This window comes from Melanotaenia boesemani, chromosome 1 (genome assembly GCF_017639745.1).
Source record: "Melanotaenia boesemani isolate fMelBoe1 chromosome 1, fMelBoe1.pri, whole genome shotgun sequence".
NCBI classification, from domain to species: domain Eukaryota; kingdom Metazoa; phylum Chordata; class Actinopteri; order Atheriniformes; family Melanotaeniidae; genus Melanotaenia; species Melanotaenia boesemani.
In genome coordinates this window covers 18,867,630-18,894,722 of record NC_055682.1, presented here as the reverse complement: position 1 = coordinate 18,894,722, position 27,093 = coordinate 18,867,630, and the positions used below count along the sequence as shown (strand labels likewise).

The 27,093-nt window shown below is 37.7% G+C and overlaps 3 protein-coding genes across 5 annotated transcripts in view; 1 reads left to right on the top strand and 2 right to left on the bottom strand.

Moving 5' to 3' along the window:
- Positions 1–12,005, top strand: part of apba2b (amyloid beta (A4) precursor protein-binding, family A, member 2b) — a 62,226-nt gene extending 50,221 nt beyond the window's left edge. The window contains exons 11-17 of the mRNA XM_041992411.1: positions 2,821–2,907; positions 5,814–5,999; positions 7,094–7,273; positions 8,670–8,882; positions 9,019–9,138; positions 9,631–9,771; positions 10,770–12,005. Coding sequence (XP_041848345.1) covers positions 2,821–2,907; positions 5,814–5,999; positions 7,094–7,273; positions 8,670–8,882; positions 9,019–9,138; positions 9,631–9,771; positions 10,770–10,841 — 999 coding nt within the window. The 3' untranslated portion in view covers positions 10,842–12,005. The remainder of the gene's footprint in view (positions 1–2,820; positions 2,908–5,813; positions 6,000–7,093; positions 7,274–8,669; positions 8,883–9,018; positions 9,139–9,630; positions 9,772–10,769) is intronic.
- A 1,972-nt stretch (positions 12,006–13,977) lies between these two features.
- sord (sorbitol dehydrogenase) lies at positions 13,978–17,327 on the bottom strand. 2 transcript variants are annotated; one of them, XM_041990614.1, is made up of 9 exons: positions 17,159–17,327; positions 17,041–17,074; positions 16,495–16,659; positions 16,014–16,173; positions 15,709–15,827; positions 15,295–15,360; positions 15,017–15,195; positions 14,377–14,498; positions 13,978–14,268 (listed from the first exon to the last, which is right to left on the bottom strand). In XM_041990614.1, exons 1-9 carry the CDS (start codon positions 17,210–17,212, stop codon positions 14,103–14,105), a joined length of 1,065 nt encoding a protein of 354 aa, XP_041846548.1. In that variant the 5' UTR covers positions 17,213–17,327; the 3' UTR covers positions 13,978–14,102. The 2 variants fall into 2 exon arrangements, with proteins under 2 accessions (XP_041846548.1, XP_041846557.1); XM_041990623.1 differs by lacking the exon at positions 17,159–17,327 and having other exon boundaries at positions 17,017–17,080.
- A 1,473-nt stretch (positions 17,328–18,800) lies between these two features.
- On the bottom strand, positions 18,801–21,682 carry terb2 (telomere repeat binding bouquet formation protein 2). 2 transcript variants are annotated; one of them, XM_041987002.1, is made up of 7 exons: positions 21,473–21,680; positions 21,096–21,177; positions 20,854–20,993; positions 20,553–20,614; positions 20,409–20,467; positions 20,227–20,312; positions 18,801–19,097 (listed from the first exon to the last, which is right to left on the bottom strand). In XM_041987002.1, the coding sequence occupies exons 1-7, from the start codon at positions 21,534–21,536 to the stop codon at positions 18,988–18,990; spliced, it is 603 nt and encodes a 200-aa protein (XP_041842936.1). In that variant the 5' UTR covers positions 21,537–21,680; the 3' UTR covers positions 18,801–18,987. The 2 variants fall into 2 exon arrangements, with proteins under 2 accessions (XP_041842936.1, XP_041842946.1); XM_041987012.1 differs by lacking the exon at positions 20,227–20,312 and having other exon boundaries at positions 20,417–20,467; positions 21,473–21,682.
- Positions 21,683–27,093: the final 5,411 nt, after the last annotated feature.

Sequence of the window (27,093 nt, the reverse complement as noted above, 5' to 3'; positions counted from 1 at the left end):
TAACAACTTTTAAACTGATTGAGACTGTGTTGCAAGGCCACAGTAAGAAACTGCTACAACCAAATGTACTAACAGCCCATTAACACAAATTCATATGCAACCAGTATGACCACAAGGAAACAGAAGCCATGTCAGCATGACACTACTTTATGTGATAGCTGCAGACCATATTGTATGCTGGGTTTCTCTTCATACAGAGCTGTTATTACTGTGAATTAGCCAGTAACCTGTGGAAATTGATTATCTGCAATTATACTTTCATGAGTGCAATTTAGGAAGTAAAAAAAGGGAAAGTAGCACCTGAAGAGATTCAAACTCTCAGGTAACTTTAACTGAAATTGGTTTTTACATATGCTTTGAAGTCCTGAAATCTATGTTCTGAAGAGATGGCATGTGCAAAATTGTGCACAGCTGGACTTTTTGTGGAGATTTTCCCTCCCAGGTCCCTGGTGAAATATCCAGACATTTGCTGGTGAAACAACATGTGAATGTAACAGCAAATCTTCAGGGTGTAAAATACTTCAATCTGTTTTTTCAGGCTTAGGTTTGGCTGTGCTCATGAAAAAGAAAGGCCATCTGATGTAAATTTAAGTAAGTAAATGCGTTTTTACATAGTACCTTTCAAAATAAAATTTACAAAGTGCTTTACAAAAAAACAACACAAGACATAAAAACAAATAAAACAAAATTTAAAGCTTTATTTTAAAAAAAACTTCTATTTCCATCTCTTAAATAATCTGTGTAATGTTTGCTTCCACAATTTACTAGTATTGATTCCATTCTCCTTTCTACCAGTAAAATATTCTCTGTGCCTCTGGCTGTAGCACCAATCAAAGCCACGATCAATCAACCCCCATGCTTAACAACCAAAGAGGTTTTTTATCATGAGATCCTGCTATATCCAAACATACCACTACTCACTGCGACCAGTTTTCAATTTCAACTTTATCAGTTCACAGTACTGATGATGATCAGCAAAACAGTACATCACCGCTCCAGAGTCTGGAAAATCCTATTGTAGGATTGCTGCTGTCAAAGAGTGATTTTAAATCTTCTTCCTATCAATTCAACAAGCTGTTGCCTTGGAAAATATTCTTGATCGTACAAACCTCTGCCTACCACCTCTGTTTCTACAAAATAGACAGAGAAGTATAGATGCAGCTACTTTACTATTTCCTGCTTTTGCCACTGTTTATTGTGTAATACTACATTGTAAGTATAACATACAGTTCATCTGCCACATTTACCACATACCCTAGTATTAATGGAGAATCACTGTTTCCTGCATTCAGAGCCTAAAATTTACTGTTATTTAAGTCATTTTGAGGATATTAATAAGAGTAAAAGCCTATTAGATAAATAAAAACCAGTGTCAGTTTATCATTATAAACAGAAGAGTCAGGCACTTTAATATAACGTTGTGGTTTAATAGGAAGAGATTTATAAAGCATCTGGCACAGATTATGAACATAGATACACTAAGATAACTAGAAGTGAAAACAGAAATTAGTATATAGCTGGAAATACTGAACACAGCCCAGAGACGTACATTTATTTTTGCTGAGAGAACACCAGGAAACGACCCAAAGCTCATGCCATCTGCAGCAAAACCTTTTTTCCCTAAGTAAGTTAAATTATGTATTTAGCAGACTATGATTCTGTGCTTGTTAATATTTTGTAAAGCAGGCATAGTTTTTCACAAGCCGAAGCAAAAAAAAAAATCTTTCCTCTCAGCTCATGTCTCACTTTTTAATTCTGAGATGCAGTAGCGTGACTCCTTATCTTTAAACAACCACTTGTGTTCATGGTAAAAATATAAAAAGACCAATTAAAAACAAATATAAAAAAACAAATTAAATACATAAATAAGTTGTCTTATGGGAGCTTCACTCAAATGTCAAAACAGGGTGCATTAGCTGTTAATCAGTTTTGTCAGTCATTTAAAACAAACAGGCAGAGGTCTATCATAGAGTCTGATTTTCATCTGTAAACCGGGGAGCAGATTGGATTTTAAGCTGGTAGAACAGTTCAGCTGCCATCATTGATGCTCAACACATAAATTAGCTCTGTCCATATGTTTCTAAGCTCTGACTGAAAGTTGGAAGTTATCTTCTGTTCTGTGGGAGCAAAATAAACATATATACATAAATATCTCCTAAAGTATGAACAGCTAAGGAAACGAGGTTTCATCAAAAACATTAATTAGCAAAAGCTGTTTATGTCTTTATCTAATCCTTCGTTGTTTATAGATGTGGAGATGGAGCCCACAGCCTCAAATATAAAGGGCTTGTCTTTTACACTGAAACATAAAGTGTGAAACTGCAGTAATCTGATATTTTGTGTTTTACTTCGTCATCCTGTTCTTATTTTAAATTTATAAAGCAATCTTAATCAAACTAGTACAAATAGAATTTTATTAGTCCGCAGCTCACAGTGATTAGAGGAAAATGTACACAGGCTTGTTCTGCTTCCACGGGTGTAACAGCCAGCTGGTAGGGGTTTAGTGTTAAGCTGTTTCTTGTTTTGATGCCAGCTCATCATCTTTGTGCCAAGACAGCTGATGTGAACCAACACCACTGTTAAACGAGTTCCTTTTTTCTGATGTTTCCACCTCACCTTTACACTCAAAGACTGCATCTGACAATCATTTCCCTCAGCTGGACACTAAACTGAACACGCTTGCCATTTGGATATCTTTCTTACATTTCACATCAAAACATTTCAAACAGCAGTGCTCAAAGTAAATTATCAAGTTTGCTAGAAAGATATTGATCAGAGGAAAAGGATGTGACCTACTCTTTTGTTTGTATATTTCTTCAGAGTGCCGATGGAGATGCTCAGACTCTCACCGAGGTCGATCTGTTCATCTCCACCCAGAGGATCAAAGTCCTCAATGCAGACTCACAAGTAAGTACTTTGTTTCTGTCCAAAACCTGTGAGAATGAAAGTAGTTTTCTATTATAACACACCAGGAATTACACACATCTGCATATCAGGGAAGTGTTGTTGGGTGGTACAGTAGTTTACATAACTACAGCTTAACTGCTGATGCATCTTATTTGTTTAATCTCATGACGTCACCATCAGAATTCCCATAGACAGAGAATAAAAACAGACTGTTCAGAGTAAATACTGAGTTGATGCCAAAACTTTTTTTTGTTGTAATTTAAAACTACATTCACTTTTCCGATTCATTAACCAGATTTTTACCAAGCATCTTTTTAGATTGGAGCAGAACAGCAAAAGTTAAATGTGCATGCGAGTGATGACTCAATTGCAGGATTTCTTATCTGTAGCCTGGCCATCTGAACAGTGTCAAAATGTGTGAATGTGGGCAGCCGCCTGGCAGAAAATAACGTGCTGCAGTGCAGTGTCTGTCTTCCTCCCTTTTTCCATCTGGTTCTGGGACTGTAAAAAAATAAATAAATGAAATAAAAAGTACTCATTCTGCTGTTACAAGCTTTAGATTTTGAACAAGTCCAAAGGAAGGGCTGGAACAACAACATTAATTAGACTCTTGTATTAAAACTGCCACAGAGTTAATGAAATAACAAAACTGAAATGAAATTCACCATATTATCATAAACAAGAAGAAATACTACTTCCTCCCAGCAAACCCACACACCGTTTGAAGTTCTGATCTTCTCTAAATTGTCGTTTCATTCAGAAACAAAAGACTTGTTCAATCTGCATTTGTACGCAAGACTATTATTAGATTGAGTGAACAAACATGATTAAACTGGTCAAATCAACACATACACTTCAGAGTTTTGTGCACCTGTTCAGAATTATCAGATGAACAGAATTTACACACAGTTTTATTTACCGAGGCATAACTGGGCTATAACCTGATTATACAGCTGTGTTGTACACAATCAAAAAAGAACAGTTGTTTTCATTCAGCTATATTTTTTTTATCCCATTTTCTGTCTGAAATAGTTAAGGCAGCTAAAAACGTGCAGCAGACTGGCTCTTTATCATTTTTCAATATGACAGGGTAACGGTAATTACTAAGAACCTGTCTTATTCCACCATCTTGTAAGTAGCTCAGCAGCAGATTAAATTTTTGTGCCATTTTCTCTCTGCATTTTTTAGTCAAGTTTTTTTTTTCTATACATTCTTCACTCTCTCTCTCATTGCTGTAGAGGCATTTGGTCCACTTATCAGTACAACATTGTTTTAGTCAATTGAGGTTTGCAGGTATTCATTTAGATAAAGCTCTCTTGAGGTCCTGAAACAGCCTTTCATTCTGGTTAAGAATAGGTCCATGTTGGACCATTGCAAAACCTAGATTATTTTCTTTTTAGTCATTCTGTTGTAGATTTGCTGTTCGGCTTAGGGCAGGTTGTCCTGTTGCATGACTCAGTTTTAGCCAAACTTCAGATGGCTTCACATATGACTATAAAATGTTAGGGCATACAGAGGAGTTCATGGTTGACTCAAGGTACCAAGGTCATGTGTCCGAAAAGAAACCCTAAATCATTACTCTTCCATCTCCATACTTTAAAGTAGGTAAAAGATGTTCATACTGATGTACTACGTTTGGGCTGCTCCAGACATAGTGCAGTGCAACATGAAAAAGCATCTGCAACTTGGTCTTGTTTATCCAGAAGACATTGTTCCTGAAGTCTTGTGGTTTGGCCAGATGTCACTTTGCAAACTTAAGCCATGCTGCTGTCTTCCACATAGAGAGGTGAGGCTTTCTTGTGACAAGCCTTTCAAACAAGCCATGCTTGTCTTTTTCTAATTGTACTGTTATTAACTTTAGCATTTAACAAGTTAACTGAGGCCTGTAGAGTCTGAAATACAGCACTTAGCTTTTTGGTGTTTTCTCTTAGGATTGCATAGTCTGCTCTTGAGATGAATTAGCTTGGATGTCCACTCTTGGGAAGACTGGCAACCATCTTGAATGATTTTAACTTGTTAATTATTTTTCACACCATAGAATGATGGATTCCAAATATTTTGGAAATGGCCTCATTAGCTTTCCAGACTGGTAGCATCAGTTGCTTCTCAAAGATCATTGCTGATGTCTTTGATGATCACACCTGCTGAAGCTCAATTAATTAAATGCATCTAACACTAGCAGCCCCCGGCTGCTATTTCCCCCCCTCTTGATTAAGGATTTGTTGGGAAATAGGAGTCTGGAAATATCCCCTTTAAGGGTGTATTTAGTTTTCCCCCACACTGCTTCTGCAGTTCAACTTAGTTTTTGTTCAATAAAATAATGACACTGTGATATGTAATGTGTTGTTAATCTTCTGAGGTTTTATTTACCTGAGTGAAAGACTTGATTAGGACCAGATGATTTTATTTATATCCCGCTACATAAGAAGATTGAAAGACTTTTCTTTTTCACATGACTAAGTGGGTTATTTTACAGTCACTCTCATGTGCATGAAGTAAAAACCATTCATAAAAATTATCAAGTCTTATTTATTTATTTATATTTTATTGTTCATGCACTGGTGTCAGTATTTGTAGTAATAAACCCAGTCGTCTCCAGCAACTGTGTCTTAAGACCTTTACTGATGACATCATAAGCTTTCTGGGAAATTGGACCCAAGACATGAAATCTGTAAATGTCTGTGTAATCTAATATTTCATTTTTTTGGTAGATATCAGCAGGAGGGGAATTTTGTTTAATTTCACGCCTCATGCAACATCCCTTATCCCATAATCCTTGATGTTGGCATTACCATCATCACAGTCTGCTGCTCTAATATTCAGCTGATAAATTCACACTTTGAAACTGTACTTAACTGAGGGGTCATGGGGTCTCATTTACAATATTTTGGCTGCTGTGCCGACAGGAAACAATGATGGACAATGCTCTGCGCACCATCTCCTACATCGCTGACATTGGGAACATCGTGGTCCTGATGGCCAGACGCCGAATGCCTCGAACAGCCTCACAGGACTGTATCGAAACTACACCTGGTGCACCTGAGGCAAAGAAGCAGTACAAGATGATATGCCATGTCTTTGAATCTGAGGATGTAAGTGAAGCAGACAGAGTTTCATATGGGATGTTATATAGATAGTTAAAAAAAAGGCATATTGTTATTTTTATGTTGTTTAAGAGTTGTGTTTGCTTTATACATTTTATGTTGGCATTGTAAATTATTGTAAATGTTGTCACTACCACAAGGATATTAAAAAAAAAAAAAAAAAAGCCTTTGTGCACCCCACTGTAACTGATTAGAGCAACCCACTGATGCAATGATGTCAACTGGCTGGTCACTAGTGATTTCTTTAATTTACTTTTTCACTCAACAAAGCTGCTGCTTGCTTTGTTGGATTCGGTGAGACTTGGCAGCACGAACAATGTAGCACTGAGGAGCCAGCCGCTCAGTCCCTGTGCCAGTTGGTATAAATGCTGGACTCCGATCTGTCCTCCCTTCATCTAATTTTACTGCCAGGTTTTAAAGGCCGGCCGGACTTCTAATGGAACCATTCAGCTGCTCATCCATCAACTTACAAACCGCTTCTGTGTTGTGTCTTTACTGACTGCATGTAGTGTTTTTTTTGTTTTGTTTTTTTAAGTTTGTTGTGCAAAACTAATTCACAATGGGAGTTTAAGACTTTATTGTCCACAAGTTCTGCAGCAGATTTACATTTATAGAACACAGTTAAACTGGAAAATTGGGGGAAAAAAGAGCGTTCTCAACTTTTTTTTACTACTTTGTAATACAATATTATTAATTAATTGAATCCACTTTTTCTTTAAACTGTATATGTGTTACAAGTGCTGAATCTTGGTTAAGGATTACATTTTTCCACCTGTTTTCTTTTTCATTAACCATCACTCCTCCTAAATAAAACAGAAGCCAAGTGTACCTGTCCTCTCTCAAAAAGAACAAATTGGCCATGACAGTAAAAATCAATATAAATTAAGCATTAATATATTCTTGGCACGCTCATGCCCACCATTGTTTGACACAGGATACGTGTTTCCTTGCTGAATTGTTAGAACTCACTGGGGATTAGTGTTTGTGGCTTTAACAAGAAAACAAAACAAAACAAAAAAACAAGATTACAAATGTGTACATGTGTTTTACATAATAATTCCTGCTTTGCATTTTGTTTTCAGGCCCAACTCATTGCTCAGTCCATTGGACAGGCATTCAGTGTGGCCTACCAGGAGTTCCTGAGAGCCAATGGCATCAATCCCGAGGACTTGAGTCAGAAGGAGTACAGCGATATCATCAACACACAGGAAATGTACAATGATGACCTCATTCACTTCTCCAACTCTGAAAATTGTAAAGAGGTTGGTGTATGTTAAATGTTTACTGCCTGAATAAATTCCTCACAAAGTCAAAATCCACCTTTCTATCTCTGCAGATATGCTGTTTGTGTCAGTGTGCAGGAAATAAAACAAGACAGAAACACTTTCAGACTTTTAAAAACTGCAAAATAAATCCCATTCGTGCTGCTGGGCCATTAGAGAAACATGCAGCTGTTGTAGCTGTTAACTAATTTGACAGATTAAGAGACAGATGGTACAGTAAAATCTACTTGGAGCATGTCGGCTCTGCTGTAACATTTCATCTTTTGTTAATTCTGCGCCTTAATATTACCGAGTCTGTTGGAGATGCAGAAGCTGCGAAACAATTTTCTCTGTATGAGCAGAGAAGTATTACTGGAACTACTACAAAATGCTATTTTGGAGGCACATTAGTCAATTGTAGTGATGGAGGGACTGGGTTGTCTTAAAGAAATAAAGCTCCAACTTTCTTCACTGTGCTGGAAATAGATTGTGATTTTGTGCTCTTTAGTAACTACTGAAAATATCAGGAAAAAAACAGTAATAAAAGCAGTCATGGTGAGACACAATAGAAACTGATGTCAGATGTATGAGAGTCTGACATGCATGATGCAAACATGATGCAATTTCACCAACTTAAAGAATATAAAACAGTCTCTTAAGCCTTTCTTTAGAGGCGATCACGACATTGTGCTCCTCCAGTATTCATTATCTGTGCTCAGTTCAGTTTCCAGTTGTAAACTGATGTTTGGGATCAGGGAGAAGAAATTCTACGGAGAATCCATTTAGAGATAAATCCCCACAGAAAGCAGCATCCAGTATAATGTAAACTAATTCAGCGAGTTTAGGAGATTAAGGTACGTCACTGCATTAACACACAATTGCTACAAATCCAATGGTGCAGAGATGCAGTGCTGCAGATTGATTTGCAACATTGCCTGCAACAGTCTTACGCAACCAGAGGTATTAATCCTCCTCAGTGTAAACATTTTTGCTAAATCTCTGACTGCTGATAAATTTTTAAGCTCCATGATGCCAGCTTTGCCCTCTGAGTTCCAGGACTGTTGTTGCAGCACCACTCTGGTCCATAAAAGCCAGCCACAAAAATGTTTTTGTTTCTTTTTTTGTCCTCCGTGTCTAAGAGAATTATATTGTTGTAAAAAGTACACATTCTCAAACATATTGTGTGGCTGAATGAGGTGCCATTCAGACCAATTACAGCAAATTGTATTATTGGAAAAATGTGTTTTTGATGCAAAATTATGGCGAGACTGTGCTCAAATGTGGTTTTACACAATAGTAGGTTCAATCAGTTTTCTGTGTTCTGGTTGTGCTTATTCTAGGTGAGTTTCTGTTCATGTTTACACATAAAAACTACTTTTAATCTGGCTCTCCACAGCTGCAGCTGGAGAAGAGTAAAGGGGAGATCTTGGGTGTGGTGATCGTAGAATCTGGCTGGGGCTCCATCCTGCCCACAGTTATCTTAGCCAACATGATGAACGGCGGGCCGGCAGCTCGCTCTGGCAAGCTCAGTATCGGAGACCAGATCATGTCCATCAACAACACCAGCCTAGTGGGGCTGCCGCTCGCCACCTGTCAGGGAATCATTAAGGTACACAGACAAAGAGGATGTGGCTAGAAGAGGCAGCTGAGGCTATTAAATACATCATAAAACTTAACTTTGTTTTTAAACCCTCAGCCACATGGTTAATTTTTAATGTTTGTGTGTTTGCCTGTCTGTTATAAAGGGCTTAAAGAACCAGGTTCAGGTGAAAATGAACATTGTTAGCTGCCCTCCTGTAACCACAGTCCTCATCAAGAGACCAGACCTGAAGTATCAGCTGGGCTTCAGTGTCCAGAATGGCATCGTAAGTATTAGCTGATTTTCTTTTGGGTTGAGTTCAAGGACATTGTTAACTGATTATATTTTTCTTTTTTTTCCCCAAACAACCAGTTGTATTCTGATAGATAAATGTGTAGCTGTGGTTTGTGTGTATGTTTCACATCACTGTCATATCATTATTTTACTTTCTGTGTACTGGATACACACACTGGGAACAAATATCACCATGTGATAAATTGCTGTTTGACTCAGAAAATTTTTGATTGCTGAAACAATCAGCATTGTATTTCTGACAACAGTAGCATTAATCTCGGCTCTGTTTAACAAAATACTTGTAAACAGGAGATCATTCTCTTATTCTTTTATCTTTTATCTATTTTTATTTTTTTTTAAATCGTTTTAATGTCCGTGTTCTCCGTTCCTTGAGAGACAGTTTTCGTTGTTTCATGTTCAGTGTTAAGAATAACAAATAGAGAAACCTTGAACCTCTTGTGTTTTTTTTTTTTTTATTCTTCAGATATGCAGTCTGATGCGAGGAGGCATTGCTGAGCGAGGTGGGGTCCGCGTGGGTCACAGGATTATTGAGATCAACGGGCAGAGTGTGGTGGCCACAGCACATGAGAAGATTGTTCAGGCCCTGTCCAATTCTGTTGGCGAGGTTAAAATGATGCCTACAAACACAATCACATACACTTTAAACAGGATGATAACACACACAGGCATTTACAAATAAATTAATACATTTTCGATTCTTTTTGTGTGTGTGTAAATAAATAAAAAGAACTTCAAAGTGATGCGGTAAATATGCTGAACTAAATCCTGCATTTAACAGAAAATATGACAAGTAACAGCATTTTATTTTTATATGCTAACTTTACATTTGATGCAAACAAAACCTATGAAAAAAATTACTGGGAAAATTATTGTTTGGTTAAAATGAACCCCCCCATGCATGCACACACACACACACACACACACACACACACACACACACACACACACACACACACACACACACATATAAATTATAAAACAACTAATGAGATTAACAGTTAGTTAGCAGTCAGGAACATGACTGGGAATATAAAGAGCATCTCATTGAGGCAGAATGTGTGTGATCTAAATATGTTCAAGGGCTCACCACTGGTAAAGTCTGGGCCAAATAGTTTAACAATTTAAAAACAATGTAATGTTTGTCAGCAATAAATAATCATGGTTGAATGTTTAATAATATAGGAACAATAGAATAAAGGAAGCCTTGAACCTTTGAGCAGCTACAATCTTATCAGACAAGAAGGAAAAAATATTTAAACTGCAGAAATGAGTCTCCTTAATTCACACATGCTTAGAGTACTGTTGTTCAAAGAAGTGATGCAACCCCGGAGTAAACATGCCACAGCTTCTGTATATACTATGCAGGAATAAAGATGTAAATAAGCACATCTTAGAACAAAACAAGCTTCTTTTACAATCTTTGATATGCTGTTTTTCTATTATTGTCAATCAAATAAGGTGTTCAAATGATTAGCAGATTAATCCATTTTCTTTTTATTTACATTGTATGAGATGTCCAAGTTTTTTTAGAGACAGTTTGAAAATTATGTTCACAACTATCTCCAGTTTAATGACACTGTGCTGTTATTTCTCTTCTTCCAGATCCACATGAAGACCATGCCAGCAGCCATGTACAGGCTTCTTACAGGACAGGAGACGCCGATGTACATATAAGCAGCAACCATTTCATTTGTCTATTTTAATTTCTTTGGGCTGACCACTTCAATTCTTCATCATCTCTTCCTTGTCTGTGCTTAACATGCAGCAGCCATATTCATGTCAGGAGATGCTTAATCCATCTAAACAAGCTGAAGAGGCAGCGTGTGTGTAAAAACCGTTAATTTAATTTTTCTGTCTGTTTTTTTTTTTTTGTTTTTTTTTTTTGGTCAAATCAGTGTGGACAGTTATCGAGTGAATGTGTCACATTTTTTTTTTATTCATGTAATGCAATATAATATCCCTGCTATACTTTTTATATAGTTTCATTTTCCTCTTACTTAATTTATTCCCATGTAAATACATATTTTGCTAATATTGCGACTGAAGGCAGTGGGGAGGGTGGAGCCACAGCTGCATTGTAAATATTTACTGAATCCTGCTGTTGAGTTGAAAGCAGACCACGATGATGGCAAAGGCACAATTACATGCCAGATTTCACCGTGGCTGCCCGCAAAAAGAGGGATGCGTTCGTGTTTGAATATGTACTGTACATGTGAATCAAACCAATGCTTGCAGCAGGGGTTTATGGGAGAAACGCCATATCCTGTTTTGATTTACGGCATTTTAAGGCAATACACAAGTTCAGCCTCTGAACAACAAGTCTTTTCTAAATATCATGTATAAAACACACATTTAGATAAGAAGCAACAATTAACATGCATTAATTATGCTTTTGATATCAAGTCATATGTATGAAGAATGACGTTTCTTTCGTCTGCCACTCTCCTGGTTGGTCATCTTTGTTGTTCTGACTGAATCTCATGCATACGAGTGGACTGTGAATGTAACTGTGTTGTGCAAGCTGTCTCATTGCCATAAGCAGTATTAGAATGTCTGTACATAAAAGGAAACTCGTCTAGTATTGTGCTCATGTTAAAGAAAAAACAAACAACAGGTTTAGTCACTGCAACAATCCGCCTAACTGTACATTGGCCATTGGGCTTGAGAAGGACAGAGAGCTGTGAATCACACACTGTGACAGAAACAAAGCCTTACCATGGAGTAATGGTCTAACTGCATTGTGTTAAATTTTAACCGTACAAACTTTGTCTGTGTGCATGCCTCGTAAAGTAGTATCATGTCATTGTGGCAAGATAATAAAACCTGGGCTGAACCTGGCTGGAATTCTTTTTTTTCTGATTATTGCTTTTTATAGGTGTATATATTATATATACACTTCCATATATACGCTTATTGGCCACTTCATCAGGTCAGGGTCAGCACAAGGTGGTCAAAAGAGGATTTCAGTGACTTTGAACATTGCATGGTTGTTGGTGCCAGACATGCTGCATGAAGTATTTCAGAATGTGCTGATCTGCTTAGATTTGTACACAAAAGCATTTGTAAGGTTTACAGAGAATGGTCTGAAAAGGAGAAAATATGCAGTGAGCTGCAGTTGTCTGGATGAAAATACCTTGTTGATATAAGAAGAAAATGAGCAGACTGGTTGGAGATGATAAAATGGCAAAAGTAAATCAAAAACTATTGGTTACAACCAATGTATGCAGAAAACCCTCTGTGAATGCACAACACATAGAACCCTAAAGCAGACGAGCTACAAGAGCAGAAGGTCACACTTGGGTGCCACACCTGTCAGCTAAGAGCAGGAAACTGAGGCTGCAGTTGAAGCAGCAATTCTCTGTTAGAGGGCATTACAACAGAATCATTTCTCTGTACAATAGGGACATAAATTGACCTGCTCAGACCTGATGCTCACTGAAAACATCTAGAGAATCATTAAACATAACATGCAGCACACTGAAATCTTATATCATGCAAGAATGTTGCACACTCAACAGTACAGCAAAAGCTTAGTGGTGTTTTTAAAAACACATAGGTGCTATGAATTTATTTATTCCCCACAAAGCATTTTTAAGTTAAAACACTTGACATGTTGCACTTTGTTAAATATAGAGTTTAATATATTTGCAATGTTTACATTGTAATTTGTTTTTAATATTTTACCCATCAACCTTTTTTTTAATGATTAGAGACCGTTTTTAAAACAAGATTTTAATTTGAAAACGGAGTAACAGAAATACCTTGCAGAAAGTAAGTCAACTTTGAATTAAACTTTTTAAATTACCAACAAGACTTGCATGAGTGTAACTAACAACACTAATGCTGGAATGAATGCTCATTACCAGAGCCCTGAAGCTAAATGGAATGCAGCCATCATTAATGGTTCCACTTCTAGAGGCGTTACGCTGCTTTTACAGGTCAACACATCTGCAGTGCAAAGTTTGGTGAAAGAGCTTTTAATAAGAAAGTTAGTGATTGTGTTTTACATTCATTTAATGTAGAAATTTAAAGTATGATTTCAATCTTCTTGCCTCGAGAGCCAACACCAAAAGTTTTAGTGGTATTTGCTCTTTTATTATTTTAAAAGCAGCTAACCCACAATATGTTGCTTATGCACAATCATGAGAGAAAATGTTATCACAATGAGGTATTAATAGCAGACTGCTTAGTCATTCTTAAAAACCAGGTAATGAGGATGTTTGCTTCTTGCTAGTTTAAACACAACACAGGTTTTAGAGCTTAGTAATAATTAGAAATATTCATTATGCTCTGCGCTGAAGTGCTCCTCACTGTTTACATCCACACAACAGCTTCAGAGTTGAGTAGTTCAGACGTCTAAGAGCACTGCACATGTAGAAACATTTTATAGACATGAATGCCACTGCCACTCACCAAGTCATGTCCAGTTCCAGAGCAGCATGGGGCAGCTATAAAAAAAATACACTACAAGAAATAGACAATGGCATATGTTCAAGTGTTTGCCTGTTTATTCCACTTTAAGCCTCTGGTGCCCCTCGGTGTTGACAGGTAGGTAGTGCACGTTCTGCACAAAAGAATTGAAATACTTTTTTTTCTTTATTTCAGCATCATTAATCAATTTTATTTTTATTTTGTTATAAAATTAAAATGATATCTAATATACAATGCATGAAAACAAAAAAATATACATAAAACTGTTAAAGTATTTGTTGAACAAAAAGTAAAACCGTACCATGTGGGGCTAAAAATGTCTTTCGCAGACCTGTGGTCAGTGTGTGTGTGTGTGTGTGTGTGTGTGTGTGTGTGTGTGTGTGTGTGTGTGTGTGTGTGTGTGTGTGACTGAACTTGTTCTGTTATCTTTCAGAGTTCAGAGTCCAGTTTGTGCCTGTCATGCTGAGTTGTTTTCAGATGATCGGTTTAACAACAGTGGGTAAATTAGGGGTTCTGGTCATTCTTGTCACACTTTAACATGATCTTTATCCCAAGACCTTGACGTGTGGTCTCAAAGGCCGCAACCGCCTGCTCCAAGGGGAAGCGATGAGTCACGAGGGGCTTCACGTTCACTTTACCTGATGCCAACATGGCGATGGCCATCGGCCAGCTGCAACACAGTAAAGCAAATGTTTTATTCTCTGTGATGTTGAATGATTTCTTCAGAAGTTGATCGTGAAGTTCTTGTAGAGGAAAATATTGAAGCAGATTTTCTCACGTATTGCAATAGCGGAAAACTCCTCTGATGTCCACTTCTCTTACGGCAGCATTGATCAGTGGAACGGTGGCCATCTCAGCACCGAGGCCCACCAGAACCACAACACCTCCTGAACGTGTTCCCTGATAAGAAAAAAATAAAGTTGCTTTAAATTGTAATATCTTAGGTGTCTGCAGATACTGAAACACGCTGGTTTTTACAACTCAAAACCAGTGAAGTTGCCAGTTTTCTTTCCTCAAATGCAAAAACAAGTTAATGAGTGAACTATTTAAAGTAAATAAATGGAAAATAGTTGAAGGTAAATACCTCGCTGAGTGTGTTACTATCTCATATTAACATTAACACATCAATGTAAAAGCAGAATTGTTTGAATTTGTTATGCTTAGATGGTGAAATTTAATCTTTTCATGCATTAAATGTTATTTTTTTCATATATTCTGACAAAGTTGAGTCTAATCCTCAAACACAATACTTGTGCAAGTTTACTTTAGTTTCTGCCACTGACAGAAACTCACACAACGGCTGACAGCTTTTGACATATTACTTAGTAATAACAGCACATTATTGGCTTACGGTCTTTCTTTATGTCTACAGTTCGTGTGGAAAACTTCATGATTCATTATTCTACTGGGTTACATACATAGATGGCCGTTTGGATGCTGCTCTCCACACCAGTGCATTCAATGGTGATTTGAGGCTGAACTCCCAGCAAGTCCTGGACTTTCTTGGCGAGCTGCTGGGGTTCATCTGCTCTCTTCACGGTCAGCTGGAAGTCAGCACCCAGGTCTTTAGCCATTGCGAGACGCTCTGCTGACAGATCTGAATGCAGCAAATGAGGTTAAATTAAAGTTATGACTTTATCAGAATCTGCCTCTTGTGTCATTTCCATTTAAGTCGATTTAATGAACTGTGTTTTACCCGTGATGACAACCTGCGATGCTCCCATTCCCTTGGCAACAAGCAAGCAGACCAACCCAATAGGTCCTGCAGAAAGGAAGAATGTGACATGACACTCGTAGACAGTGCATCAGCACTCGTCCTCACCCAAGTGTCTACATGTTCATTAGCTTGTTTTCATAACATGACTTACTATGTTAAATATTAAGTATTGCGCAAAGTGTTATGATTAATTGCCTTTTTTCTCTTAAGTTTTGTTGAGTCAGTGTATATTTCAGGTTTGTGATACCCACTATGTGGTAATTACATTCCTTACTTGCATCGACATTGTATGGCACTCAGTTTGCAGCATGCAGTGAAATGCAACTGTAGCAACTTTTAAAAAGAACATTACAACAAAACTTGGTAAGTATAACAGTCTGTGCTCATTTCTACCTGCACCACAGATCAGCACAGTGCTGCCAAGGGTTACGCCGGCACGGCGACAAGCATGAATCCCCACTGAGAGAGGTTCAATGAGAGCTCCCTCCTCAAACGTGACATTATCAGGCAACCTGGGCAAAAAATAAAAAAACAAATAAAACAGAAAAGGAAATAGAAACCATTGACATGGATATATGCAATGATTAGGCAACTGAGTTAGCTTGCAGTCAGCTATTTGGCAGTTCTGAAGTAATCTCCTTTGTACAAAGCCATGTAATACTAAGAAAACAGAAGAAAATGGGGGAAAAAGCAGTTACTTGTAACAGAAGTTGGCGTTGTGCGTGTAGTATTGGCACAAGTTTCCATCATCAGGTGGCGTGGCACAGAAGAAAATGGTGGGAGACAAGTTATATCGTCCGTTTTTGAAGAACTCGTCCATCTCACGGGGCACACCGGGCTCAATGGCTACTCTGTCCCCTGGCAATAAAATGAGAAGTTTACAATAAATGTATGACAGTCTGAAATTATTATGGTACCATAAAGTGATAAGGCTGGAATATCAAAAACATCAAGGTGAAGTACAATGTGTTAAATGACAGCACCACAGATACATACAATACAGGCATTGTTGGCACTGAATGCAAAAATAAAAAACAAAACAAAAAAAAAAACAAAAAAAAAAAATACAAAACAAAAAAGTGACATAAGTCATTTAATATCTCTGAGTTAAAATCGTTGTTAGAAATGCAATATGAGATACAAACCAAACGTCTGCAGTAGTGAGAGACGCTTATTTACCTGCTTTGAGGTGCTTGACTGCTGATCCAACCTTCACCACTCGTCCTGCAGCCTCATGCCCCAGCACCATGGGTTTTTTGAGCACAAAGTCCCCGATTCGGCCATGCTGCCAGTAGTGCACATCTGACCCACAGATTCCCACAGAGTGCATCTGGAGCAAAACCTCTGAATGGAAAACAAGACAAACAGTAGAGAAAAAAAAAGCATGTCGGACACCTCATCACAGAAAGACACAATCAATTAATCTGATGCAGATTTCTTAATAAATGTGTTATTTTGGGGGTTTAAATATTAAATTGACCAAAGTACACTTTTAATTTTATGAGCAAATCTGTTTCAAAGTATCTCTTGTTGGAGTCAAATAGATTCCGTGATAAACAGAAGGAAAATCAGTTTCAAAGAATCAGACTTTTAATTATTAAGTAGGCTGATATATTGTGTTAAATAATGCTCAGTAAATTTTACATAAATGCCCGTTAGTCAGTGCTCACAGCTACAGTGCATCCGCTTTGTAAACTGCACCTCAGAAGAGCAGATTTTCTTTACCATTAGGTCCTGGCTCGGGGACAGGACGAGTTTCCTGTAAGAAAAAAAATAGAAAAGGCTTTATTGAACACATAATGTCAATGAACGTAGGGGTTAAAGTTGGTGATGGGTTTCATACAAGCCTGAGGTCTCCCTGAGAGTGCAGAACCACGGACAGATTTTCCTGAGCCATGACAATAGCGACACTGGTGTATCCAAATGGCGAGGACGAAAAGAAAAGAATTAAGGAGTCCTAATCTACAGAGAAGCACCGCAACTTCATGAAATCCTTTTCAGTGTTAAAGTCCAGACAGCGGACTGCCGTTTCCTCATTGCGGGGTGTTACCAAAACAAAGCCCCCGATTGGCCAAAGAACCGCGGGACAGTCCATTCAGCGGGGGGATGCTGGTGAGGAAGTTTAACATTTCTTAAGAAATTAAAGCACTTACTCTCCTAATTATAGTATCATACATACAAATACTTTAAATTATAAAACTTTAAAATGTCGCCCCAGTACTTGAGTCTGTTAACAATTGATCCGCAACATTTATCGCCTGGGTGACCCGGCGGCGAACCGGGTGGGCGGAGTCTTCACTCCGTTGAAAGCGGTCGATCAGCCGGGGCATCACCCAGATAAGCCGCTCAGATCCGACGGCTTGTTCGGTGAGCGTGCCCCTTGTAACCGCACAGGTGGAATAAATAAATCAGTCTGTCTGCAGATGTCCCAAATTGATAAATAATGTCGATGTTTGACCTTTATTTGTTCAGTCGATATCTTCGCATTAATATGATTCCTTAAACAACTTCTGCTATGATTCTTTCTGCTGCTCTGGCGAAGTTATGTTCCAATCTAGTCCTTATACGTTAAGAGACACTGCTGCACTTTGCAGATTACAACCTGAATGAAATGCGTACAAAATTATGGCTTTGTTATAGAGTTTATGTTGTTTTATGATCAGTTTCTGAAAGATCCATGCCTCTTATGTTGTGGTAAAGCCTTTCTTGACAACGGCAAACTCCGCCGCTCGTCATCACTTCTCCCCTGGTCATGGCCCGGCTGACGGTTAAGGAGCGGACCCACTGTCCAAATAAAAAAAACAGCACCAATTTCCTTTTTTCTTCCTTTCTTCAAAACTGCTAAATTGTATAATAATGAGTTTTAAATATTTTAACTTTCAGATTAAGTTTGAGTAAAATGGGATTTTACCAGGTAAGACAACAATCTAGATTCTTTCAATGGCTACTCTAAAAAACCTTTGTGTTCATAAACTTCATTTTCACCTTTTCATCTCGATATGCATGTATCACTTCATACTAGTTAAAATAATCCTGAAAACAAATACAAGGTGGCTCTGTGATAGACTGGTAACTCATCCTTTCCATATCCTGCCTCTAGGCTTGGAGCAACTGGGAGAGGCTCCCTACGACCCTGCACTGGAATAAGAGGGTATGGACGTTGGATGGATGGAAGTACAAGGTGGTGTTTTTGTGTACTGTGTAGTCATAATTTAGGACTACCAAACTTAAGAAATTCTCCCATTAAATTTGTCAATAAATGTTGGTGTGTGTTAACAGCTACCGACAGTAAATACATATAAACCTATTTACTCATTTCAACTCCTGAAGCTCACACAGAATACAGTAAAACCCATAAGAACTTTTCTACGAGTGTTATTTTACCAGGAAACATTAAAGTCAGTGAATATGGTGGAGAAATAATAGACAGAGTATCAATTTATATTTTTTTACACCACCTGAGTCTAATAAATAAACAAATTTTCACACTGAGTTTTTATTTCAAACAAACCTAATGCACTATGTATTAACATACATCATTGCATTACTGACATATAATGACTGACTGAACTGTAATGATACTACAACAAAAATAAATGAGTATTAGCCTTGTTATACTAGCTTTTTGTCTTGTGTGTGTGTGTGTATGTTTTTCTCTTATTGTGTGTGTGCTTATGAATGTGTCAAATAGTAGGCTTTACATTTGGAGCATCGTAAATGTCTGAGATGGACATCACAAAGATCTCCTGGATATTTTTCCAGGCTGTCCATGCTGACGTACGCTGTAAGGAAACAATTCAAAGACAAAAGACATTGTGTTAACATATGAAACAATACTGGAAAAATACAGTCACCTGTCATAAAAAGTTAGGACACTAACATGATACTACATACAGTGATCTACTCTGCATGTCTTTTCAAGCCTATGTTTCAGTGACAGTAGCACAAAAGCACCATGTAAAATGTTGAAAATGAGGCATGTTTACAACAGTATCATCACTTCTTTTAGCAAACGCTCTGTTAGCATCTATGTATAAGAATGCTAAATAGTATAGCGCCACAATATAAACATGCACAATTTCAATAATGCAAAAGATTGCTTGCAATTCAGTGAATAGGAATTTCACAGCAGAAATTTTAAATTAAAGCAGTATTACAATCACAGGTAAATCAATGAGGGCTGCACTCCACTTAGAGGAAGATGTGCTGCTGTGCATGGTCTCAGCAGAATGCACAGGTGGAGAGGTGGACTGCAGCCCTCATGAATATACCTGAGCTTATCTACATGTACTTAAATATTTCTTTGAATATCACAAGTTGTTTTGTCATCGCAGCCTTTTACAATCACAACATTTAGAAACATTTTATCATGCAGCCTTAATCTGAGACGAACCAACAGTTCAGTAGGACCAATAGTTCAGTGCCTGCTTTGTTCTGTTTGTCCTCCATTAATGAGTGGGTAACAGGTCTGGACAGCATGCAGATCAGTGTAGCAACTAGACTCTTTGACTACAGGACCATGGTGTTTTAATATGCACCAAATGGTGTGTTACATAAATCAGCAAGGCATTTCTTGAAAAGATGTCACCTTGATTGCAGTAAATGTTCCTCTTCAGCAGTTTAATTTATTTATGTTTCAGTGTTGTTTTGATGACAGAGTATGACACACTGGAACCAGATGATGGGACTACTTCTCAATGCAATTTTTCACGGAGTGGTAAATCCCTTCCCTGGGTTACTTCTGAAACACTCAGCCTCTTTAGGATGCTTTTGTGTCACTCCTTGCTACTTTTTTTATAATACACGTTTTTATCAGGTTTCCATGGCATATTGAAAATTAATGTTTAAATAATTCTCACTTAAATCTAGGGTTAAACAGGAACATACAGTAAAGCATGTTAAACACTTCACCTGTGAGCATACTATCAACTGGGTTTCTCAAATGACCATACGGAGAAGCTTCGCTTTCTGATGAGTCGGTATCAGATGGTTCATAACTGTCAATAAAACAGCAGGGACTTAATTAGTTTACTGCACAATTTCCTGTTTCTGTTAAACTGTAGCTAAAATATTTAGATGGAGTGTCAACTTACTCACTTCTGCTGACTTCTTCTTCATTACATTCATCTTCAGTCAGGCACATATGGTTGCTCTGTGAAACAGAAGTCATCCTAGTTAAAGCAAGTAAAGCATTAACTAGCATTTTACTTAGTAAAAATTCTGTATCCTGTCCTTACCGCTGCAACTGACTGTTCACCATCACACTCCCAAATCAACCTCCCAACCACTTTTCTCACCTCTTAAATGACAGAATACAAAAGTATGGGTTATAGTTTGAACTTTTTATCAACCCTATGACAAGCTAGCCATGTTAGTGAGATGAAGCAACCAAAGAATAATTTACCTTTAATAGCACATTTAAGAGAACTGAATAAGTATTATTAATCATCATATATTGTTATGACCTCCTAACTTCTCAAACATATCCAGGACTGGGTATGGCTTATAACAAATCAATAAAAATAGAGCAATTCTTACCATCCTGTACAGACGCTGGAGGCAGCACATAATGACCAATACACACCGATTTCACACTTTGCCGCTTTTCACAGACAGACAGAAATAAACTGTGAAAAACTGTCACTTCATTCCAGAGATAATCTTTGCTTCCAAATATCCTAAAAAAAATAAAGTGCATGGCTTTAAATCTGTTGTTGAGGAAAATGGCTTAGAAAAAGGTTATCTAGATCATAGCTTTTCAGCTCTTTTAACCTCCTCACATCAGAGTATCAGGACATGCTGCATCCTCACTGAAGAGGTAATCTGCTGCCCTCCAACCCGTGATGCTCCCACCCTCCAATACTGCAAGAAAAGTGTGATTAAAACAGGTCATTTCCACCTCCACAAGCGCGTGCAATACACATCCATCAACAATGACACAGCAGAAGCATCCTGATGTACTGGATTTAGACTAAAAACATAATGCTAAATTAAAAACTTTATACTTTTAACCAGGTGTAACATAGATGTTAGACATATCTATAATTCAGAATAATGTTAAAACTAGCTTGTTTTAGCCAGATAATTCGCTTACAAACACAACATTTCAAAACCCTTGAATCGTGACACGGCTCTTCTCAGTGACACTGATACTTACTCCAAAAATTGAGACGCTCTTGTGGCACACTGCTTGAAAACCAAGCACTTTTAAACCGAAACATGCCTCCTTCCCGATTAAAACTAAATTACAACCAAATTTCAGGTTGTTGTGGGTTTTTATCTAGTATCTCTGTACAGTTAAGCAGGTTAGTATAGCCATCTTCTGAAAACCCGCAGTTCTGCAGTTTGGCGCTAACTGTTGCATTCAAGTGCTAATAAAAACTGTGGGAATGATCTATTAGCCCATGCCAATGGATGACCAAACAGCAGCCCGGATGTTAATTTTACCATAACAAGTGAGAAGAAACGGGACTGGATTTTTTTTCCTTATATTTTCTTTTTTTTTTATGTGTGTGGGCGTTTTGTCGTAAAACTCGTATTAATCAGCTAGCAAGTAGCGGAAACAAATTTTGTTAGCTGCTAAACCATGTGCTCAATACATTGTTCACAGCAGTTAGGTCAATTAAGATTTTACCTCACTTTGTTCAAATCAAACTAGTTCACAACTGCACGGAATAAACTGCTAGCTGTGGTTTTATAGGCTAAATTAATCCCACGTCTGCGAAAAAAAACCGTTTTATCTTATGCTGGAGTTGTGGATGGCGTTGGAGTGAGGGTCAAAGACTGTTATTTAAATGAATCTGCAGTCTACATGTTTTACACAAGTACACACATCTAAACTGGTCTATTTTTTTTATTTATTTTAGACAGACTAAGACTTCCTCATAGTTAAAAGCTCAGGCTTGGTCAAAGAAGGTACAAAAAGACAATACGACCAAAATGGGAACATGACTAAAAACAAGCACAATGACATGACACACATGATGACCAAAATAAAAACCAAAACAAGTAATCTGCCAAAGAAAATAACTATCCAAAAGTTGAGCAGGACACACAAACTGAACAGAGGGGGCTAATGATGATAATTGGCCTACAAAAGAATGAAGAGAATTCCAAAATAGGGCAAAAAGGTAAACATGGCATAATAGATGCAAAAAAACAAAGAATGTAGCTAAATTAAAATAAAGCTTCCTCTAAATGGAGCTCCTTTGGATGGAGACACAGAAAAACCTTAAATTTTATCTTCATGGTTTGCAGCTCTTGTGTGTCTCTTACAGTATGTTTTGGCCCCTAGTGGGATGAGTGGGGAGCCTTTTTCACATTGTTAACCAGGGACCTGCTAATTCATAATCCATCCATTGTCCTACCTAGTAGAGGAACAGGGATGAGTGAGATCCTTCTGTAAATTTTTCCAGAGTCTCAAAACCCTTTTCAGCATTTCCACAATAGCATGAGACTTTTAAAGCATAACAATTTCTAGTCTGTGCTAACTGGCATACATGTTTGGTGTTAGTTATTTTATGTTTTTATAAAAGAAGCATTCTCTTTTTGTCATGCAAACCTGAAGATAATAAATTCTCCAAGCAACTACTTTATCCTGATTTAGCCTATCTGCCTTTAGTTTCAGTTTCAGTTTATGCCTTGATTGATTGCTGTTGATATTACAAAAGGCGCTCCTTAGTCCAGTCTGCCATTTATCCCTAAAGATCCAAGCTTTGATTTAGCACACATTTTGATTTTCTGGAATATAATCTGATTAGTATAAAACCTATGCATCCACTCATTTATTTTATTTGTCCTCTTTCTGTCTTTTTGCATACTTAAGTTAGTCTTTGCAGTACTATAACATACCACCAGATGACAATATTTACCGCATGATAGTCATTGAACAGGGCTGTCTGATGAAACGATTTAGGAACACTCCTGTTTTGAACAAACTGTTTGATGAGTGTTTTTTTTATGTTGCTGCCAGGAGGGAAGTACAAAAGGATTCTAAATACAACAACCCTATGGAGCGTCAGTGTGAATCAGTGAAAGCTTGTGGTTGGATTTGAAGCTTTCAGGTGATGGTGCTGATTGATGGATTGAGATGTAGAAAACCCTAGCTGAATTAAACAAAGTTAGCTCTGATGCTTCCTTTCTGATACACTATCAATGTTCTGAACAAGCCAAAGCATTTGTTTGGTTTACGAACATTAAAGTTTTAAGTTATTTTGTTAGTTGCTCCCATTTAAGCACCATAAAATTAGATTTCCACCTGCTTCGTACAGTGTGTAGTCATCAGTACCCCTGCTTTATGGTCTAAAACTTCCATGGCAGGGTTGTCTGCAGGTCAGGCACTAGCGGCTCTGAACACAGAACCAGCTAAGCCCAATAATGCCATGTAACCTTGTGTTTTATCGCAGCAGCAGTCTATTAAGGAAGATACTGCTGTACAGCACTATTACTATATTGCTGCTGGTATAACGGGTTATGCTAGTTTGAACTCTTGAAAGCCAAAGAGGCTATGACTGTCACACTGAAATAGGTTTTATGGATCACTACATAGCAGTTGCTTTAAAACAACTGAGTGCTTTGTTCATGTAAGTCTGCTCAGCTTTGATCTTCATATTGGTATGACATGCATGCACGAAAGCAAAGACTCCACCTGACTCCGCAGATCTCTGTATTCCTCCTTAGAATATTTTACATGGCACCTTATTTTCTGCTGTTGGCGGTTGAGTTTTTCCTCACCATGCTACAACTACTGGAGATGATTCAAAGCAAAGATAACTCTGTTGCCATGACAACAGTGAAGCCACACCCAGTTTCTGACACCCAACATGCATGAGTTTGGGGAAAAAACTGTGGAAAGGGGCTGGTTGTTGGTACATGCATAGAGGTTTAAAGTGAGTAGGGCAGGAGGCAGATTGTATGTGGCGGACCCCGTCAGTGAGCAACATGATCATCATTTTTACAGTTTGACAGGAGTTGCTATTGCCTGCCCTCTGATTTGCCTGAAACAGTGAACCTTTTCCTTCTGTTGCTATGTGGGTTTTATGTGTGGCAGTCATTCGTGTACAGTGAATCTCTGGAGAAATAATACCAAATCATGAAAATGTAACTTCTCTCAGGAGAGGGGGCACACTGAAAATCTTTAGTATACTGTTTTTTCCTTTTTTTCCTTTTATTTTTCTTTTCTTTTATCCACCTAGTCATTTGTTCCAGATTCTCAAAAAGAAAGTAAATTTGAAACAGAATAAAATAAAATAGATCAATTGTTTGTTGTACTCCAATTTAAATACAGTACTTAAATAGCAGTTCAATTAATTGATTAGTAAGCAAAGAGAAAATGTTCTGCCAGTGTTGGTTTGTTCTAGTCTTATGTCTAATTAAAGAAGTTCCTTTGTTTCGATTCAAGATTCAAAAAATTTATTGGCCGTTTGTGCCATTTCTGTGTGTAGACTGGAAAAGACGGGCATACTGGAGATGCACCCTACTCAGGTCCCCAACGTTTTCAACATTAATAGTTTTAGCGAATAAAAGAAAACACACCATACAAAAAAAAAAAAAAAAAAAAAAAAAACCAGTTTATAATTAAGAAAATTATTCTTAGCTGCAGCCCTGATTAAATATTCATGTTGCCACTGGATATGTATTATCATAGTGCTTTCATGCATCATCTATTACATTTTACATGTTCCTGGTCTTATCTTTGACTCCAGCCTTTTGTGTGTTTCCGTGTCCTCTGATGTCCAGGAGTTATTCACATGCTCATGTAAAAATCACAGGATCCGTCCTCCTCCTCTCCTTTGTTGCCTGTTGTGCTGATTTTGTCCTCTCAGCGTCACTCCTACTGGACAGAGAAAATGTCCTGCGGTGGCAAGGCTGCCCTGGGCTCATCCATCTTTCCTTTGTTTGTCTTCATATTGTTCTATTTTGTCATTGTATTGTACTGCCAATGCTTGCATATCATTGCAGCTGGGGGTGGTGTGTTTGATAACTTATACACATTGTCATTTTCCCCCCACCTTATTTATTTCAAGACTAAAATTTTTACAACTTGTTTGCTGAAAAATGAACATCCATGTTTGTGATTAATTTTCTGTAACTGGCATTGCTGATTGGATAAGTTGCTTTAATAGAAAAATGTGCAAACAATGCTGTGTTTTTAATTTTCTTGCAAATCAGACTCAAGGGAATCATCACACAGAGATTGGGTAACAAGCTGCCTCTAGGGGCTGCTCGACCTGGTTTTGCTTTGTCTTTGACTATTTTAGACTTTCCTACACTGTACTAAGGCTAGGCTTTAGAGGAAGTGATATATAACTCCCTATATGCTTTAATTAACAGTTTTAACAGTTTGCATTCAGATGGAAACTCTAGAGATACACTTACACATGTCATTTTTAATAAGCCGCATTCACCAGTAAGTATAAATAATAAAAAAGCTCATTTAAAAATCACACATAAACATTAGCATAAAAGCTAAAAGTACAAGTGACTTCCACGTGGGGGCTGTAGAGACGTTTGAGTGGACTATCCCATACACTGTAGTCCGCTTCATGGGAGGATGCTTTTGAAATAATGTCCAGAGCTTCCAGAGAAGTTCAATGTCTTTATGAATTGCTGCTGGCTTTGAATTTTATGTATTTATTGCCTCCAGACATCACCAGATATCCAGTCAGCAGTGCCTCACAATACTTTATCATCAAGATGGAGCAGTAAACCTTCTTGGGGATATATCACGGAAGAGTTATAGGAGGGTTTGCTAGCGATCCCCACCAGCCTGTCATTTTAACTTGCATTCAGTTTGGTTCTGTATTAAATCAGCAACCCATTAGCCTTTCTTTTTCTCTCCCCTCCCTATCTAGACTCTTCCTCACCAACTGAACCAACCACATCAAAGGAACGTGCTTCAAATCGCAGGTGTTGAAGGATTAAGGCCACCGCAGGATGGGCTTTTATTCTCAGCTTCATCTTTGATGTAGTCTCCTGTGACACATTCGTGTTTCTAACCTGTAACAGTGATTACTAGCCTGGAGTGTCCATTTCTAAACAAAACTATGGAGCATCTTCATGTTCACAGAGCTACATATAGATGCAATTTAAAGAAGATTCGCTATTCTAAAGCAACTAATGTAAGATGCTGCACAAATTACTGATGCAGATATGTATGTAAAGAAAATTTTTGGATTAGGTTTTACTTTACCTCAGATTCTGTCTGTATTGTTTTTAAGTTATTGTGGGCAATATTGCAGAACGGTGATGGAAATTATTTGCTTTCGCAAACCACCACTTTGATTTACAAAGAAAAATCTTTGAGCTGGTTTGACTACAAATAAAAATGTAACATTATTGTATTGATAAATAGACTGATTCTGTTACCCTGGATGTTGGATGGCAGCTAACTCCACAGAAGTCTTGCCAGCTCTTTGCTTTCTTGGCTTGGTGGACCAATAGAGGAAGTGTGATATACTTTAAGGCCAAAGCCTTTAAAGCATTCTCTTTGAGTATTATAAACTTATTAGTTTTTCAAAGTCCTCTCATTAAACATTCCTGTTTTTAAGTCCCCCCCACTGATTACAGTACAGAATTAAACCCCAAAAACTTCTGTCTTTGAAAAGTTGAAGCCCAGACTGAAGACTTAAAATAACTTTAATTTAAAAGTTACACATGTAAAGTCACTGCAGTATTAAAAAAAGACACAATGATCAAAGTGTGGAGTGATGCATGTCACAGGCAAAAAAATTCTAACTGAGATTTAAGTGAAGGGACACTTAAACTTTGTCAGGGTGA